We start from the raw sequence: 19,240 nt of genomic DNA, 5'->3' as shown, positions 1-19,240 counted from the left end.
TATTGGACAATAAGATGATGAAGTTGTTAAAGTTGGTTTGTTTGGAGAGGTGAAGGGCGGAGTTATATGTTTTAAGCATAAATTCATAATGGATGAAATCTTCGGCCAGGTTAGATTTTCAACACAGGCGTTCAGCGCACCTGGAGCACCGCTAGAGAAAACGTGTTTGCGGCGTGTGCCAGGGTTGTTGCCATCTATGCCGAGTTGTTCTAAGTGTAGGAGGTGCGGCTTCATCCAGGGCGCATTACAATATTTCGTTATAGTGCTTCAGTGCAGGGTCAGGACATGAGAGGGAGGAGATTGGGGCCAATGATGATTGCAACGTTTTCATAAATATCTGGGTGTTAATGGCGCATATATTTCTATAAGTGTGGAAAGTGGGGGTGTCATGAGTGGGGTTACAGTTCTTGACAGATAATGAAAGAAGGTTGTGGTTAGAGAGCGGAAGAGGAGAGTTAATAAAGTCATGTACTGAGCATAGCCGGGAGAAGATCAGGTCCAGTGTGTTCCCGTCTTCATGTGTAGGAGAATTAGTAAGTTGTGAAAGGCCGAAGTAAAAGGTTAGCGATAAAAGATGAGCGAAAGATGGGGAAAGGGGATCGCCAATTGGGATGTTAAAGTCCCCCACAATGAGAGTGGGGATGTCACAAGATAGAAAATTTGGAAGCCAAGTGGAAAAGTGATCCAGAAACTGATGGGAGGTGCCCGGAGGGTGATACATACATGCCAGTCACAGGGAGAAAGGCCGGTAGAGTCTGACAGTCTGGACCTCAAAAAGAAGGGAAGATAAGGGAGGGGTACTGGGGGGAAAAAGTGCATTTTGTTGAAAGGAGCAGACCAACACCTCCGCCTGATCTGTTGTTAGTTCTCGGGGTATGAGAGAAGTGTAGGCCACCATATGAGAGAGAGCAGCAGCGGCGTTGGTATCCGACTACTGGATCCATGTTTCAGTGAGAACAAGAAGGTTGAGGGAATTGAGAGGAAAAAGTCATGGATGTAGGAGAGTTTATTACATGCTGACTGCACATTTCAAAGGGCACAATTGAAAGAGACAGAAGGCATGCAAGGAATATTAATGAGGTTAGCAGGGTTTCTGAATGTAGCAGGGAAAGGGTTCTACTAAGTACTCAAGATGCAGCTCATGAAGGGATGGAATCATTCTTGGATGGCAGGAGTCATTAAATGTGCAATTTTGTGATGAATTTAGAGAAACCACATGTTATATTAGTTGTGTTGAGCTTTTTATATTGTTCTTGTTTCATTAGTTTATTGCAAACAGCAAAACGGGTTTGGAAATAAAAGGAATTTGGAAAGGAAGTTGAATAATTTTTATTGCAACTATATGTATAATAATTACTTTTATATTTGGCAGCACTTTACAATGCACAGGGTACTTGTACAAATAAGACTTTTCCATAGAATAAGCTTGGTTATTATTCAAGGCAGCTCATAAAATGGTAGAGACAGAATCTAAAAATAAAAAACAGAAAATCCCATTGTATGATTTTTGCATAATTAATTTGCATTTTATTGCATGATATAAGTATTTGATCACCCACCAACTAGAAAGAATTCTGCTGTTTTTTCTTTAAGAAGCCCTCCTACACTGCATTCATAACCTGTATTAATTACACCTACATTTCCCACATTCTGAACATGAAAAAGGCTTCTTCCCTGTGTGGGCTTTCTGGTGGCTATCAAGATACTCTTTCCGAATAAAACATTTCCCACATTCTGAACATGAAAAAGGCTTCTCCCCTGTGTGGGTTTTCTGGTGGTTATTAAGATGCGCTTTCCGCATAAAACATTTCCCACATTCTGAACATGAATATGGCTTCTCCCCTGTGTGAGTTTTCACATGCTCAATAAGATTTGATCTCTGATAAAAACATTTCCCACATTCTGAACATGAAAAACGCTTCTCCTCTGTGTGGGTTCTCTGGTGTCGATCAAGATCCGCTTTCCGAATAAAACATTTCCCACATTCTGAACATGAAAAAGGCTTCTCCTCTGTATGGGTTTTCTGGTGGTTATTAAGATGCGCTTTCCGCATAAAACATTTCCCACATTCTGAACATGAATATGGCTTCTCCCCTGTGTGAGTTTTCACATGCTCAATAAGATTTGATCTCTGATAAAAACATTTCCCACATTCTGAACATGAAAAAGGCTTCTCCTCTGTGTGGGTTCTCTGGTGTCGATCAAGATCCGCTTTCCGAATAAAACATTTCCCACATTCTGAACATATAAAAGGCTTCTCCCCTGTGTGGGTTTTCTGGTGGTTATCAAGGTGCTCTTTCCGAATAAAACATTTCCCACATTCTGAACATGAAAAAGGCTCCTTCCCTGTGTGGGTTTTCTGGTGGTTATCAAGATACTCTTTCCGAATAAAACATTTCCCACATTCTGAACATGAAAAAGGCTTCTCCCCGGTGTGGGTTCTCTGATGTTTGAGAAGATTTGATTTGTCTGTAAAACATTTCCCACATTCTGAACATGAATATGGCTTCTCCCCTGTGTGAATTCTCTGATGTATAACAAGATCTGATTTACGATTAAAATGTTTACAACATTCTGAACATGATAATGGCTTCACCCCTGAGTGAGCTCTCCGCTCCTTAGCTCCCTTTCTGTGCTCAACATTCTGTAATGAATCAGAAGATAGGACCACTTGACCATAAAATAGATCTTTTCTGTGAAGGGCTGATGTTATATCTGAAGCAATGGCATGCTCTTCATATGTATCTGGTGTGATACCATGATCATCTGCTTTCAAATCTGAGGATATCATATGTCTTTCTGAGTTCATGGTAAAGGCATCTGCCAAGAATAAAACAAACATATTTGTAATAATGTAACTGTATATTTATATTGTTAATGTTATATTTATTAGGATTTCTATATGAAATGGCAAAATTCAGTTATTAACCAACTAAAAGTGTGATGCCAAAATAGATCTCAATCTATCGATAGAGCAAGATACTGATATTAGGACACTACACAGTTTTTCAGCAGTTTTCTGATTTCAGTGTTGATCCTTAAATGCACTTTAGCAGAGCAGGGCAGCGTGGTGGAGCAGGGCAGCGTGGTGGAGCAGGGAAGCGCGGTGGAGCAGGGCAGCGCGGTGGAGCAGGGCAGCGCGATGGAGCAGGGCAGCACGGTGGGGCAGGGCAGCGCGGTGGAGCAGGGCAGCACGGTGGAGCAGTATGGTAATGAACAGTAAAGCCCTGACATTAAACCAGATGCAAGCCTGAATTTATTAATTTATGTGCAATGACAATCTAAAATTATGTCATTCAGTCGAGGCGGAGTAGGAATTTTGTTACACAGCCACCATCTGCCTTTAGCAGTAGTGGCTGAGTGGCATTTAAATAGTTAGGTACACATTGCTTCCCCCCATGAGTTATTATTGCAGCTGTGGGTCTGGTAAAGTCCCCCGTGGCTGCCATGTTGGTCCCCAGTGGCTCCCAATGCGCGGACTGTGTACAGAAGACACTGACTGTATGACTGTATGATGTCAGCCAGGTGCGTTTCATTCTGAAATTCTGCGGCGTTTTAGAGAAATTCATACTTTAATAGACTAGTCGGACAGGCGGGTTCCCGGCGGCTTCTCTCTGCCCGCTGTCTTAGATTGACAGGCCTCTGCCTACGTGATCTATTACTTGTATATGGGGAATTATTTTTGCATAACGAGCTGTGGTTTTTAATGGTGTTTTTTTTTGTGTTTTGGTCACTTTTTGATTTTTTTTTTTATTATGCAGAATAAGTAAAAGCTGCAATTCAGACAGTTTCTCTTTTTTTTTTTAATTCTGTTCATCGTGCTACATAAATATTGAAATAGTTTTATACATACAACTTGTTATGAAAATGGTGATACCAAATATGCCAGGTTTGTTTTTCTTCTTTCAAATTAAGCTATTTTTTTATTGGCAGCATTGGCCATTTGGGGATTTTTTTCTTGCATTGTTTAACACTTTTTTTAGACTTTATTTACAGAATAATATAATTAATTATTGAGATAATACAGTGCGGAACCACAAAATTTCACCCAGCATTTCAATTTTTGTTCTCAGATTTTTCATTATAAAGTCTTACTGATAACAGGATTATGACCGCACCCTGAGAGAGGGGATCCGCCCTTCAAGGACAGGAAACCTACAGGCTTAAAAGGTTGGCACCTCTCCTCCGCATCAGTTGGATTACAGCGCGTGATAGGACCTCCATTGGTTGTTGCCAAAACACAAATCTTACCCGCACCACAAATCACAACTAAAACTGTGAACTTATAATACTAGTGAAAGAAGTGCTCACACACACGTGACAGGAGGGATTATAAGGGTGCTGTCATGGGTTCCGAAAAAAATCATAAGACTCACCCATGACGGCACCATGACAGAATTATAGAGAAAATTAAGAATTTAGGGAGGGACCACAGCCTGGAGCACCCTTCTTTCAAAGGTGAGGCCATGCCATCAAATGAAGATTGGCTACTTGTGGATGGTGAATTAGCCCCAGAGAGGAGATTTGGAATCTGCGGGAGGACCCACGAGTCAGCGACAGACATTGTCCTCAACCATGAAAAGCCCCTGACATGATGGTAGTCTTCATAGGAGTCTTCTTACTGCCAACTCAACTGCAAGTAATTCCTTCAAGTTTGAGGAACAAAAAACTCTCTTGTCCCCGTCCAAAAGCCCTGGTTTACTACGTCTACTACGGAGCCCACCTGGACAGATTAGTGACACTCAGCCACCAAAGAAGGGACTGCATTGACATTGGGGATAGCATCAACCTTCCTTCCAGGTGTCCTCTAAAGGAAATGTAATTTCTTAACACATCCTACTGCAAGGCTCTAGTATGGAACTGGGCTCACAAGACTGCCGGAAGGCACAAAGTTAGAAACCTAGAAGGGACATAGCGCTTCTAAGGGACAGGATGGGGAATTTCAGGGCCCTTAACATCTGGCCTCGGATCTTTTCTTTTTTATCGCCTGGGAAATGATACTTCTGCACCTCTGAGTCCAGCAGTAGCCCCAAATATTACTGTATTTTTAGGGGCTCTATCTTTGACTTTTTAAGGTTCAATAGCCAACCTAAACATTCTTAGGTGGATATCACTTCCTGTAACTGACTAGTGCAATGCCAGGTCGAATTGCCTACAACCAGAAAATTATACAAATACAGGATAATCAATACATTCTTCTCCCGGAGACGGGCCATCACCTCTTCTGGGAAGAGTAACTTTATTGCAGATTTTACATATTCCATTTTGAATGAAAGGATTCTCAGGAATTTAATAAAGCCCTTCAAATGTATTATCATCCTGAAAGAGCAGTTTGGTTTCTTGATTAGAAAGAGAGGGGATTAAAATCCCTTCCCTCTTTCTGACACTGAAACTTCTAATAGGACAGCCTTCTGCACCAGCTGAGACTTTGGCCTCTGGGCCCGTTGCCCTGCTGACAAAAACCTAGAGGGAATTACCACGAATCTTCCATGCGGGATTGAGCGGAACTCCATTTCTAGACCGGATTTTATCAGGCCGAGAATCCAACTGTTTCCCGATATTTTTTCCCAGGCCGGGAAGAAGGACGAAAGTCTCCCCCCACCTGGGCTGGAAATCACTGACTTTTTTGGAATCCTGGGAAGAGGTTCCGAACATGAAGCTGCTACCTTTTCTTCTTTGATCTTTCCATTTGTCTTGATCTGTGGAGGTCTTCCTTCAATTCAACCTTCTTTTCCGGAAGGATCGCTTGCAGGCTGGGATGGACAAGTTAGGATATCCCTTTTTAGCATTGCAAGCCTTTTCCAAAGCTGGGCCAAACAGGTGTTCCCCCTCACACGGAATGGCACACAGTCTCATTCTAGCCTGGAGTTTCCCTGGCCAACATTTTAACCATAAGTGTTTGAAATGTCTGCTGACCTTGCCGCTAAACAAACTTGAATCAGCCGAAGCGAAGATAGAAAAGCTGCAGCCCCTCGCATAAGTGGGACAGTGGCCAAGATATTGTGTCTTGACATAGTCTTGACATTGTGTCTTTTAACTGGGTTTCCAGATGATCCAACCAGATGATTAAGGATCTGGCTGTACATGTAACAGCCATTGTTGGCTCTAGAGCACCAGTCAACATCTCCAATGTACATCTAAGCCGCCTTTACTATGGCCGCATCCAGTTTTGGGGCTTTGTCCCTGTTTGACAAGGAAGGCTCATCCAAGGGATATTGTCACGGGTGTGTCGCCACGAAGATCGTCACGATTACACAGCCTGACTTCTCGCAGCTGAGTTTTTGGTGTTTTGTGTTTTTCGGCAGTGAGAGAGTTAACTCTCTCTCTCTGTGCTAGACGAGGTCCAGCCTCACCCAGCTGCAATCAATGCTGCAGTAGTGGGACTCCTTCAAATGCCTGCCGGTCTGTTAGGGTAGTGTCGGTGAAAGCATTTCATACAGACAAACAGAGCGGATCGTGGTATTTTGGAGTTCTGAGCTAAGTGTATTTGGTGTGGTTTTTCCCTTCCTCGCTTTATCATTTATCTCCTTTCCCGTTGGTGTTCCCTCTGTTGTTGTGGTGTAGTTTTTGTATACAAGGTGGTTTTTGGTTTAACCCTTGTACTGTCTCGTTCATCTAAGTACTGAGTGTTGGCATATTATTTCCTGTTCCCTATTGTTGTGATCGGGGTCCTTCTCAGGACCTCCTGTACGCAGAGACAGCGTGACATTTTCACCGACCCACTAAGATGCTCTCCAGCTACCATGGATCCAGTAGCCGGTCTAGCTCGGCAGTTGCAGAGTTTGTCCATGGAGCTGGCGGACGTTAGGTCCAAGGTTTTGTATCCCCAGGAGCAAGCAGGACCAGAACCTAAAGTAGCTCTCCCTGACAGGTTCACTGGGGGGTGGGACAAGTTTTTTGTTTTCCGGGAGGCATGCAAGTTGTACTTTCGGCTGCAGCCTCGGTCATCGGGGAGTGAAGAACAAAGGGTGGGAATTGTCATCTCGCTCCTACAAGGGACCGACAATCTTGGGCATTCTCTCTTCCCCCGGGCTCCCCGGCTCTCCAGTCAGTGGATAGGTTTTTTGCAGCTCTGGGTCTCGTATATGATGACCCGGATCGGATCTCCCTTGCTGAATCTAAGTTACGTAGGATCCAGCAGGGAGATCGTCCGGCGGAGGAATTCTGTTCGGAGTTCCGTAGGTGGGCCACGGACACCCAGTGGAATGACCCGGCTCTTAGGAGCCAGTTTTGTCAAGGTTTATCCGACAAATTAAAGGATGTTTTGGCACAGTATGACCCTCCCGCGTCACTGGAAGCCGTTATGGCCCTTGCTATTCGCATTGACAGACGGCGTCGGGAGAGGTGCGGGGTAACTCCACCCTCTGTGATGACTTCACCTTCTACAGGTGTTCCTTATATGGAGGGTTCCCTGGTCAGTCCAGAGGAGCCTATGCAATTAGGAGGGACATCATTTCGGGGGAGGGGACCGGTGGTGCGCCATAAGACAGGAAGGTGTTTCTTCTGCGGGAGAAAGGGACATTTTATTGGGGAGTGTCCATCCCGTCCCTTGCAGAGTGAAGAGTCGTCGGAAAACTGTTGATCCCAGGTTGTGTGGTGGACGGCAATCTGGGAGTAGGTATTTCGTCCCTAGGTTCATCTCAGTTTCTCGTACCGGCGGAGGTGGTGGTGGGTACGAGAACTGAGAGGATATCTGTTCTTCTGGATAGTGGTGCCGGGGCTAATCTGGTGGACGCTCGGTTTGCCCGGGTTCAAGGTATGCGATTGAGTGAATTGGCTAAACCCATCCCCATATTCTCGATTGATGCCAGGCCCCTCGGTCAGGGAAGTTTTTTGCAATCTGTGCATAACGTAAAACTTCAAGTGGGGGCTATACATAAAGAACTGTTGTCTTGCTACGTATTGGAGGGTCTTTCCACTCCTATAGTGTTGGGCCTTCCTTGGTTAATTATGCATAACCCGGTTATTAATTGGCAATCCAGAGAGATAAGCCAATGGAGTAAATTCTGTAATAAAAACTGCATGAATACGGTCATCGGTGCGGTTACTCCTAGGGTCTTACCTCCATTTCTGGCGGACTTTGAGGATGTATTCTCGGAGAAAGGGTGTCAGGAACTACCTCCTCATCGCGAGTTTGACTGTTCTGTAAAACTGCTCCCTGAGGCCAAGTTACCTAAAGCTAGGTTGTATAACCTTTCTGGTCCTGAGAGGCAGGCCATGAAGGATTATATTTCTGAAAGTCTGGCTAAGGGGCATATTAGACCTTCATCTTCCCCGGTGGCCGCGGGGTTCTTCTTTGTGAAGAAGAAAGATGGAGGCCTACGCCCTTGCCTGGATTTCGGTGAACTTAATCGGATTACGGTCCGAGATCCGTATTCGCTCCCACTTATTCCCGATCTCTTTAATCAGATCGTGGGCGCCAAATGGTTCTCTAAGTTGGATCTCGGGGGGCGTACAATCTGATTAGGATGAAGGAGGGGGATGAGTGGAAGACGGCGTTTAACACTCCGGAGGGGCATTATGAGAACCTTGTCATGCCATTCGGTCTGACTAATGCCCCGGCGGTGTTCCAACACTTTGTTAATGACATTTTTCGCCGCCTGGTGGGACAGTTTGTTGTCATATATCTGGATGATATCTTAATTTACTCGCCGGATCTGGTGTCTCATCAGGAGCACGTTAGGCAGGTGTTACAGATCTTGCGGGATAATAAACTGTATGCCAAATGGGAAAAGTGTGTGTTCGCCGTACAGGAACTCCAGGCTTCCTGGTTTCAGCGTCCGGTTTTCGTATGGACCCTGGGAAAGTGCGGGCAGTTCTTGAGTGGGATCTGCCATAGAATCTTAAGGCACTACAACGTTTCCTGGGGTTTGCTAATTATTACCGGAAGTTCATTCGTAATTTCTCGTCCATGGTTAAACCTCTCATAGACATGACAAAAAAGGGGACGGATTTTTCTAGGTGGTCTGACAAGGCTTGTCAAGCTTTCTCCTCCTTGAAAAAAAGTTTTGCCTCGGCAACCATAATCTGCGTCACAGCCATTCATTGTAGAGGTAGACGCTTCCGAGGTAGGGGTGGGAGCAGTATTGTCACAAGGTTCGTCCCCTGGTAAGTGGCATCCGTGTGCCTTTTTCTCTAAAAAATTGTCGTCCGCTGAGAGGAATTACGATGTCGGCAATAGGGAACTCTTGGCCATTAAGCTAGCTTTTGAGGAGTGGCGCCATTTTTTGGAGGGGGCAGTCCATCCGGTCACCGTCATCACCGATCACAAGAACCTGCTATATCCGGAGTCCGCAAAACGTCTGAATCCCAGACAAGCCAGGTGGTCGTTGTTTTTTACCAGGTTTAATTTTGTCGTTACATATCGTCCTGGGTCAAAAAATGTGAAGGCGGATGCCTTATCTCGTAGTTTCCCTGGGGCCGGGAATACGGATGACCCGGTTCCTATCCTTCAAGAGGGGGTGGTGGTGTCGGTAGTATGCTCTGAGCTTGAGGAGGAGGTATTGGAGGCTCAGGGGGACGCCCCTGTTGGACCTCCAGGGAGACTGTTTGTTTGTTCCAGATCAGTTACGACAAAAGGTGATCGAGGCACACCATAACTCAGCTTTGGCAGGACACCCAGGGAGTAAAGCAACTGTGGATCTACTCTCGCGTCGGTTTTGGTGGCCTAACTTACATATAGAGGTGGTAAATTTTGTTGCGTCCTGTGGGGTTTGTGCGCGCTCTAAGACCCCACATACCCGTCCGTCTGGGGCCATCTTACCTTTGAAGATCCCGGAGCGTCCTTGGACTCATCTGTCTATGGACTTTATTACGGACCTCCTGCCGTCTTCGGGTAAAACGGTCATTCTCGTTGTAGTAGACAGGTTCAGCAAGATGGCACATTTTATCGCTCTTCCAAATGCTAAAACTCTTGCGCAGGTGTTCATTGGGGAGATTGTGAGGCTTCACGGGGTACCCTCCGATGTGGTGTCGGATCGGGGGTCTCAGTTTGTGTCCAAGTTCTGGAAGGCATTTTGTACTCGGCGGGGGATGCATTTATCGTTCTCATCGGCTTTTCATCCTCAGACCAATGGTCAGACGGAACGTCTGAACCAGAGTTTGGAGACATATCTCCGGTGTCAGAGAACCAGGAGGACTGGGCTTCTTTCTTACCTCTGGCAGAGTTTGCTCTTAATAATAGGCGGAGCGAGTCCACTGGTAAGTCCCCGTTTTTTGGGGCATATGGTTTTCACCCCCAGTTTTGTACTTTCAGTAGGGGGGCTCTTCGGGGGTTCCTGAGGAGGAACGATTTTCCTCATCACTCACTTCAGTATGGAGAGGGGTGCTGAAGAATCTGAATACTATGGGGAACCGATACAAACGTATGGCTGATAGGAGGAGAGTGTCTGGTCCGGACCTAAGTGTGAACGATCGGGTATGGTTGTCTACCAGGTATATAAAACTTAAGGTTTCCTCCTGGAAACTGGGTCCCAGGTTCATCGGGCCATACAGGATCAGTTCTATAATTAATCCGGTGGCATTCCATCTTGACCTCCCCCCTACGTTTAAAATTCACAATGTGTTCCACAGATCGTTGCTTAAGAGGTATGTGGCGCCGGTGATACCGTCACCTTTACCTCCCCCTCCAGTGGTGGTCAATGGTAACTTGGAGTTCCAGGTATCAAAGGTCATCGATTCACGCTTTAATCGCCGGTCCCTTCAGTACCTGGTTCATTGGAAGGGGTATGGTCCTGAGGAGAGGATGTGGGTTCCTGCGTCGGATATTAACGCAGACCGATTAGTTCGGGCCTTCCACACGACTCACCCGGATAAACCTGGCCCTGAGGGTCCGTAGGCCCCTCGTAGAAGGGGGGGTACTGTCACGGGTGTGTCGCCACGAAGATCATCACGATTACACAGCCTGACTTCTCGCAGCTGAGTTTTTGGTGTTTTGTGTTTTTCGGCAGTGAGGGAGTTAACTCTCTCTCTCTGTGCTAGACGAGGTCCAGCCTCGCCCAGCTGCAATCAATGCTGCAGTAGTGGGACTCCTTCAAATGCCTGCCGATCTGTTAGGGAAGTGTCGGTGAAAGCATTTCATACAGACAAACAGAGCGGATCGTGGTATTTTGGAGTTCTGAGCTAAGTGTATTTGGTGTGGTTTTTCCCTTCCTCGCTTTATCATTTATCTCCTTTCCCGTTGGTGTTCCCTCTGTTGTTGTGGTGTAGTTTTTGTATGCAAGGTGGTTTTTGTTTTAACCCTTGTACTGTCTCGTTCGTCTAAGTACTGAGTGTTGGCATATTATTTCCTGTTCCCTATTGTTGTGATCGGGGTCCTTCTCAGGACTAGATTACTGAGGTGCAGGGATCCTCAGGAGGTAGGGGTTACGCTGGCGGCCTGGACCTCTGTACCTTTAACAGTACCTCCAGGTAGAGGGATTAGTCAGGGCCCCAGCTTAGGGTCAGTTTAGGCCCCAGACCTCCTGTACGCAGAGACAGCGTGACAGATATCTCCTCTTAATTGATGGGGAAAGGGAGCCTCTCTTTTCCGATCTTTTCCATTCCCTCTAAATTATTTTTTCATTCATAGGAAATTACCTATGCTTTTTTTGTTCCAAGCCTCCAAACATAATGTCCTGAACTGATTTCTCGAGTTTGGACTCGACTATCCCCATTGTGGTCCAAACTGCCTTTACGAGTTTGTCCATCTCATCTATAGGAAAACAAAGACGGCCAGCATTACCGTCTGAGGAGGATTCGTCATCATTATTTGAAAAGCTAGACACATGCAACCCCGGGACCACTGGCTAGCCCTTTTACTCTTCTTACCTCTATGAACCTCTTCCTGGGAAAGGGATTTAAGGGACTTCCGCCATGATAATTGATCTTAAATCGGTGGCAGAGTTAGTGGTCTCCTCCGCTACTGTCTGCTCTATACAATACTGGCAAAGTTTTTTTTTGGTTGGAGTCAGGCAATAGATTTCTGCAAAGTGCACACTCCTTGTGCTTAGACTTTGCTGTACACTTCTTTCCCTGGCAATAAATGACAAAAAAGGGAAAGGCTACATCACTGAGTGAGCTTTCACAAAGATCACTTACCAGTGTGAGGCAATCAAATAGTACGATATTTAGAGGGGAACCCACTTCAGCCAAAAGACCATCTTTAGAGGCCGAAAACGCGTCTACTTTCCTGGAGCTCCTCTGTCTGGATTCGCCACTGCCTGCAGACCTCTGTCTCTCACAGACACTGCCACCAAAACTACTGCTATGGGGTCGACGCTGCTCCGCCTGCTTCTGGGGCTTCTTATCAGGCTGCTGCTGCTCAGTGATATCCGTTATTCTGGAGGGAACAATGAGCAAGGAAGCACCGATCCATGCTCCTGCCGTCATTTAGATGCCGGAGAAACGCTATTCCCCACCTCTCCAGACCCTTCCGGAACCCCCGGTTCCCACACACTTCCGGTCAAGCGGCTCACGCTTCATCCAGGCATGCCCCAGTTGTGCAATCTGGTCATGCCCTGGCCGCTGCTAAAATGCTGTTCAGGCGCATCCTGGCATCGAACATGCCTTCTTCGCATCAGAGAGGCGCGCCTTCAGACCGGAAAACGCCAGCTGGCGTGAATTCCAAGGAAGCAATGCACATGCAGCTGCCCTGTATCTCGCTTCCAGGCACGTGCCAACACCCGATGAGCCACGCTATCCTCGCCCAGGATGCTGCTCACCTGCGCCCGCACACAACCGTGAAAGTCCTCCTGGACCCACTGTGGTGCTTCTAGGGACCCTGGACTGGCCAAGGCAGGGAAAATACCGCTGCCTGAACCGTCCGTCTGGGCCTGGGAAATGATCTTCCGGTACAAAGGTTCACTCATCAAGGACAGGAAAACAACTGATCTATGGGAGAGGTGCTGCCCTTTTAAGCCTGTGGGTATCCTGTCCTTGAAGGACGAATCCCCTCTTGTGGTGCTGTCATGGGTGATCGATAAAATTCATTTTATATAATTCATCAATTATATTTTATTTTACATAATGCATCTGTGGCGCCCCTGCGGGTTCAGTCGCCACAGGGGTACTGCATCTCACCCAGAGGTGTGGTATCTCACGCTCAGGTAAGGAAGGAGTACTGCCCAGGACCCTAACACCTCCATCCAACACTACACTACTCCAGACCGGCAGGAGGTGCATGATGCGTCGCTTCCTGCTGAGCCCTGTCCGTGGCTGGAGTGGGGGGAACCAAAGTGAGGGGGAACCATGTAGTGGGTGTAGGTGGAGGAAGAAGTTCAGGGGAGCACTTGTTAGGGATAGTATATAGAGAGAAACCATCTTGAAGAGATCAGGTCAGTCAGAGGAGGACAGTGAGAGGAGCAGGAGCTCTGTAGAAGCTCTGCTCTGGAGGAGGGCCTAGCCAGAGAAGCACAAGGCTGGAGAGAGAGAGAGAGGAGCAGGAAAGGAATGTGGAATGGACCCCAGGGGTACGGGTAGTGCTGGAGGCCACCCGTACGCCCGAATCTGCCAGGAGGTGGAGGGGTCAGGTCGCACAGAGAGGACCGGTCCCTAAACTAGCAGAGTTCTTTAAGCCTCAACTAGGAAACCGGAGGCTGCAGTATTTCAGGTACTGTAGCCACAAGCCACATCTAATCACCAGAAAGGTGGCCATAGAGGACCCAGGGGACAGAGAAGACATCGCCCGGCAAGGTCCACGGCCACTGGCCTGAGACACTGGGTGTGAGGTGCAGGGAGACGGCCAGAGGGAACACACAGAAGGGGGTCCCGTTACGTACTCCGGAGAGACCTGGGAGCTTGCTGAACCCCTCCCTGAGTAAGCACAGAACGCCGTGGGAAGTTACTTTAGTACTGGTAACTGGAAGTCTAAGAAACCGTGAGTAAACCCTGAGGACTGCACCTTACTGTCTCTGTGATCATTATCTGCGCCATCCTCTGCACTACACCATAACAGCAAAATCTACACTGCCCTGGAGCTAAGCTCTACCTGTGGAGAGCTGAACCAACTCTGCTGCATTACCAACACCTCCAGAGGACCTGCTCCGCAGCGGCGGCTCCCTTTAGCCGCATACCACAGGTGGCGTCACAAACTGTATCTAAGAACTATAAATCCCCTGTAAATATTCCCTGTAAATATTCCCCTTTTGATTAACCGCCCTGGGTCACGGACCGGGTCACCGCCACTGTGACATCTCCCCTAGCAACGACCGGCCCGGCACCGTGTACCCCACGGCCCAGGGGGCGCGTCACATCTAGTAGTGCGGGCCTAGGTAAAATAGGAGGCAGGTCAGTGAAGGCACAGTGAGCTGCCATAAGAGCATACAGATGAATATGTAAGCAGCGCACCAGATAGAGCGCCTCTTACAGGCCGCCCCGAAGCATATCATTATCTCCAAACTGAAAGTAAAGATTACACAAGAACCACAAGATTTCATCAACCAAGGTATCGTATTAACCAGTGTAATGTCACCCACCAGACAGTGTATGTATTTTACTGAGCACAATCCTGCTGACAGGTGCGCTTTAAGTTGACCAACTCATTCCAGATATTTTTGACCTGCAGCACTTGCCACAAGAACAGTATCCATGTCGGTGTAACATAAAAGTCATTTAAGTGGCAGTATTCTTTAACCCCTTTACCCCCGAAGGCTGTTTGCACGTTAATGACAGGCAAATTTTTACAGTTCTGACCCAGTGTCACTTTATGAGGTAATAACTCTGGGACTCTTCAGCGAATCCCACTGATACCAAGACTGTTTTTTCATGACATATTGTACTTCATGATAGTGGCAACATTTATTCGATATCACTTGCGTTTATTTGTGAAAAAAAAATCTGAAAATTTGTCAGAAAATGTTGAAAATTTCGCAATTTTCTAAATTTGAATTTTCATGCCCTTAAATCAGAGAAATATTTTACACAAAATAGTTAATAAATAATATTTACCACATGTCTACTTTACATCAGCACAATTTTGGAACCAAATTTTTTTTTTTGTTAGGAAGTTATAAGGGTTAATAGTTGACCAGCGATTTCTCATTTTTCCAACAAAATTTACAAAACCATTTTTTTTTTAGGGACCACATCACATTTGAAGTGATTTTGAGGGGCCTTTATGACAGAAAATACCTAAAAGTGACACCATTCTAAAAACTGTTCCCCTCAAGGTGCTCAAAACCACATTCAAAAAGTTTATTAACCCTTCAGGTGCTTCACAGGAATTTTTGGAATGTGGAAGAAAACAATGAACATTTAACTTTTTTTACACAAAAATGTTAATTTAGACCCAAATTTATTTATTTTCGCAAGGGTTGACTGGAAAAAATTGACCGCAAAATTTGTTGTGCAATTTTTCCTGAGCACGCCGATACCACATATGTGGGGGAAATCCACTGTTTGGGCGCACTGCAGTTTTAAGAAGGGAAGATGCGCCATTTGACTTCTTGAATGTAAAATTTGCTTAAATAATTATCAGATGCCATGTAGCGTTTGGAGAGTCCCTGAAGTGCCGAAACAGTGGAAACTGCCCACAACGGACCCTATTTTCGAAACTAGACCCCTCAAGGAACCTCTCTAGATGTGTGCTGAGCACTCTGAACCCCCAGGTGCTTCACAGAAGTTTATAACGTAGAGCCATGAAAATAAAAAAAAAAAATAACTTTTTCCGCAAAAATTATCTTTTAGCCCCAATTTTTTTATTTTCACAGGGGTAAGAGGAGAAAATTGACCCCCAAAACTGTTATGCAATTTCTTCTGAGTACGCAGATACCACATATATGGGGAAAGTACACTGGGCGCACGGCATGGTTCAGAAGGAGAGGAGCACTGTGTGACTTTTTGAACTCAAAATTGGCTAGAATCAAGAGGGGACGCCATGTAGTGTTTGGGGAACCCCTGATGCGCCTATATAGTGGAAACCCCCCAAGTGACCCCATTTTGAACACTAGACCTCTTAAGGATTTTATCAAGGGGTATGGTGAACATTTTGAACCCAGAGGTACGACACAGAATTTGATAACATTAGGTCATCATATTGAATAAGTTGTCATTAGTCTTGAGTGCAAGTGCTCGCTACTTGAGTTTGCATCGGGTACTCGGGTATGCACCATGTATCGCGGGTGCTCGAGTAACATGTGCAAGGCCCCGCATGTTTCACGGTTGTTGTTAAGACACCCAAAAAAACATGTGGGGATCGCTCGTGCATGGCAGGCAATCCCCGCAAGTTTTTTTTGGCCGCGAAGCATATGGGGCAGAAACTCGAGCATGTCACCAGAGCACCCGCTTTACTCGGTGTATACTCGAGCACCCGATGAAAACTCAAGTAGCGAGCACTTGTGCTCAACACTAGTCATCATTTTTTTTCTTTATTTTTAAAAAAATCATAACCCCAACACAACCCTACCCAACCCTAACACAACCCTAACCCTAAGCCTAGCACAGTCCAAGCACAACCCTAACCATAACACAAACCTAACCCTAGCACAACCCTAACCCTAGCACAACCCTAACCCTAGCACAACCCTAACCCTAGCACAACCCTAACCCTAGCACAACCCTAAACCTAGCACAACCCTAAACCTAGCACAACCTTAACCCTAGCACAACCCTAACTCTAGAGTTTATTTTTTTCACCGTTCCTCGTGCGGTATAAGTGATTAGACAACTTTATTCTTCAGGTCGGTGCGATTACAGCGATACCAGATTCATATCGAGTTTCTATATTTGGCAGCTGTCACACCCTAAAGGGCAGAAAAATATTTTTTCCATATTTCAGCTGAAGAATCATGTAAGGGCTTGTTTTTTTGCAGCACAAGTTGACGCTTTTCTTGGTTCCGTTTTCGGGCACATGACATTTTCTGATCACTTTCTATTCTGATTTTTGGGAGGCAGAATAAACAAAAACCAACAATTCAGGAATTGCTTTTTGGTTTTGTTTTTTTTTTATGCCATTCCGCGTGTGGTAAAATTTATTCTTCGGGTCAGTACGTTTACAGCGGTACCACATTTATATTGTTTTTTATGGTTTGGGGCTTTTATACAATAAAAACTATTTTATAGAAAAAAATATTTTTTGTATCGCTTTATTCTGAGGGCTATAACTTTTATTTTTCGGCTGATGGAGCTGTATGGCGGCTTGTTTTTTGCAGGACAAGATGACGTTTTCAGCGGTACTATTTTTAATAACATTCGTCTTTTTTATCGCGTTTTATTTCATTTTTTGTTTGGCGGTATGATGATGAAGCATCATTTTTTTCTTAGTTTTTTATTTTTTTACCGTGTTCACTATAAGGGTTAACTAGTGGGACCGTTTTATAGGTCAGGTCGTTCCGGATGTGGCGATACCAAATGTGTGTACTTTTAATGTGGTGGTTTTTTTATAATAATATTTATTTATGGGTGCAGTATATTTTTATTTTTTCATTATTTTTATTTTTTTTTTATATATTTTTACAATTTTTAATTTTATTTTTCCCCACTTTCTGGCACTTTTTTAATTACTTTTACCCTTTGTCCCACTATGGGACTTTCACTTTTTGCAGCCTGATCACTTGCATAGCATAGAGATGCAGGAGCATCTCTGTGCTATGCAGGCTGTCAGTCCTGCACTGGCACAAGTTAGTTAGAACGTGCACTGAGAACGATCTAACTAACTTGCTGATGCCTGGTGACCCGGATGTCGTCATGACGACATCAGGTCATCATGGCAACTACCAGACCCAGCAGACACAGCGCGGGATCCCGGATACAAGGTAAGAGGGGTTACGTCCCCTTGCTCCCGGAATGCTGCAATCGACTTCGATCGCAGCATTTTGGGGATTAATGTGCCACTGTGGGATCGCTCCTGGCACATATTACCGGGTGTTAGCCAAAAGGCCCAGGGCACAGGGACGTACTATTACTGACATTGTCAGTAAGGGGTTAATAAACAATTAATAGAAAGATTACAAATCCGGACAGGACACAGATTATTACATGTAATACATTTTTTTTTAATCTGAGACTTCTCTGCATTTAGTGGTTACTACTCACCTGGGCAGTCATATGTAGGAATCTCCTCTTTACACCACTCATCACCCCTCACATATGTCTCTGTAGTATTAATATGGGTCAGATCTTCACCCTGAAACAAATATTGTAAAAGTCACAAACAGATGAGAAGTCACATCTATGATCAGCTCTAATCCTGCCATCTCCACCGTTCTCATTACACAAGTATAAAACATATAATACTGGTGGATAAAACAAGACTGAACACAAGACTTTCACATCCATCTACAAATCACAGGGGAGATCTCATGACACCTTCTCTCCATCTACCTGATGATCCTGAGGAACATTGGGGTCTTCTTGTTTACAGTCCTGTGGAAGAAGAGGACGGGGACATCTCTCTGGTGTTGTCCTCTTACTGGATAGATCTGGAGGAAACACATACAAGGACTGAATTCATTCTTTACATACAGATAATTATAGGCCGTGTGTATTTAGTCCTGTCTATTACCTGGTGATGTGAGGGGCTGGGGAACCTCCATCATGATGTCCTTGTACAGATCTTTGTGTCCTTCTAAATACTCCCACTCCTCCATGGAGAAATAGACAGCGACATCCTGACATCTTATAGGAACCTGACACATACAATGATACCGTCATCCCCCCGATCCCTTCATAGCGTTACTGTACAAAGTCACAGCATTCCCAGCAGTGTCACCTCTCCAGTCAGCAGCTCAATCATCTTGTAGGTGAGTTCTAGGATCTTCTGCTCATTGATGTCCTCATGTATCAGGGGAAGGGGTGGAGGCCCTGTGATTGGGCTCAGATGTCTTCCCCATCCCTCAGACACAGGGTCCTGACAGCGCTCACTAGAGGTCTTCTTCACTACTGTGTAATCCTGGTTATGGAGAGACACATTAATAAATCTCACTACAGACATTTCCAGAGTCCTCACCTCTCCAGTTCTGTCCATCTGTTATTCCCATAGATAAGAATGATGTAATGTGAAGTCATCAGAATCTCTCACCTCTCCAGTAAGCCGGAAGAGGATCTCTAGGGTGAGGTGGAATATCCTCTCCGCCATCTTCTTCTTCTCCTTCTCCATCCACTAAGGTTTAAGGTAAATTTTCTAGAAGATGGAAGATAATGATGAGAACGACTGAATCTACAGGATCCTAAATGGAAGGAAGATGGCTGCTCTGTGCGCACAGGAGCTGTGATGAGGTCACAGGAGGGGAGGAGTCAGGGGTCACATGATCAGGGGCCTCAGTGG

General features: G+C 45.6%; 2 protein-coding genes across 2 annotated transcripts in view; one reads left to right on the top strand and one right to left on the bottom strand.

The window, feature by feature from the left end:
* The window catches only part of LOC141201484 (gastrula zinc finger protein XlCGF66.1-like), a 306,294-nt gene that overhangs the window by 68,234 nt on the left and 218,820 nt on the right, over positions 1-19,240 (top strand). The window lies entirely within an intron of this gene.
* LOC141201478 (uncharacterized) lies at positions 1,339-19,201 on the bottom strand. The gene is made up of 6 exons (XM_073663483.1): positions 18,995-19,201; positions 18,686-18,865; positions 18,479-18,602; positions 18,298-18,395; positions 18,010-18,100; positions 1,339-2,820 (listed from the first exon to the last, which is right to left on the bottom strand). Exons 1-6 carry the CDS (start codon positions 19,070-19,072, stop codon positions 1,625-1,627), a joined length of 1,767 nt encoding a protein of 588 aa, XP_073519584.1. The 5' UTR covers positions 19,073-19,201; the 3' UTR covers positions 1,339-1,624.

Source organism: Phyllobates terribilis, unplaced genomic scaffold (genome assembly GCF_046119375.1).
Source record: "Phyllobates terribilis strain yellow unplaced genomic scaffold, ASM4611937v1 Scaffold_116__1_contigs__length_5312468, whole genome shotgun sequence".
In the NCBI taxonomy this organism is placed as follows: Eukaryota; Metazoa; Chordata; class Amphibia; order Anura; family Dendrobatidae; genus Phyllobates; species Phyllobates terribilis.
This window is presented reverse-complemented; position numbering and strand designations above follow the sequence as displayed.

Excerpts from the sequence above, each read along its gene's own strand:
- LOC141201478 (XM_073663483.1), bottom strand. The coding sequence starts at position 19,072 with ATGGAGAAGGAGAAGAAGAAGATGGCGGAGAGGATATTCCACCTCACC. Across the intron at positions 18,101-18,297 it reads ATGTTCCTCAGGATCATCAG|GGTGAAGATCTGACCCATAT; the intron begins GTAGATGGAGAG and ends TATTTGTTTCAG. Across the intron at positions 2,821-18,009 it reads TCCTACATATGACTGCCCAG|ATGCCTTTACCATGAACTCA; the intron begins GTGAGTAGTAAC and ends TATTCTTGGCAG.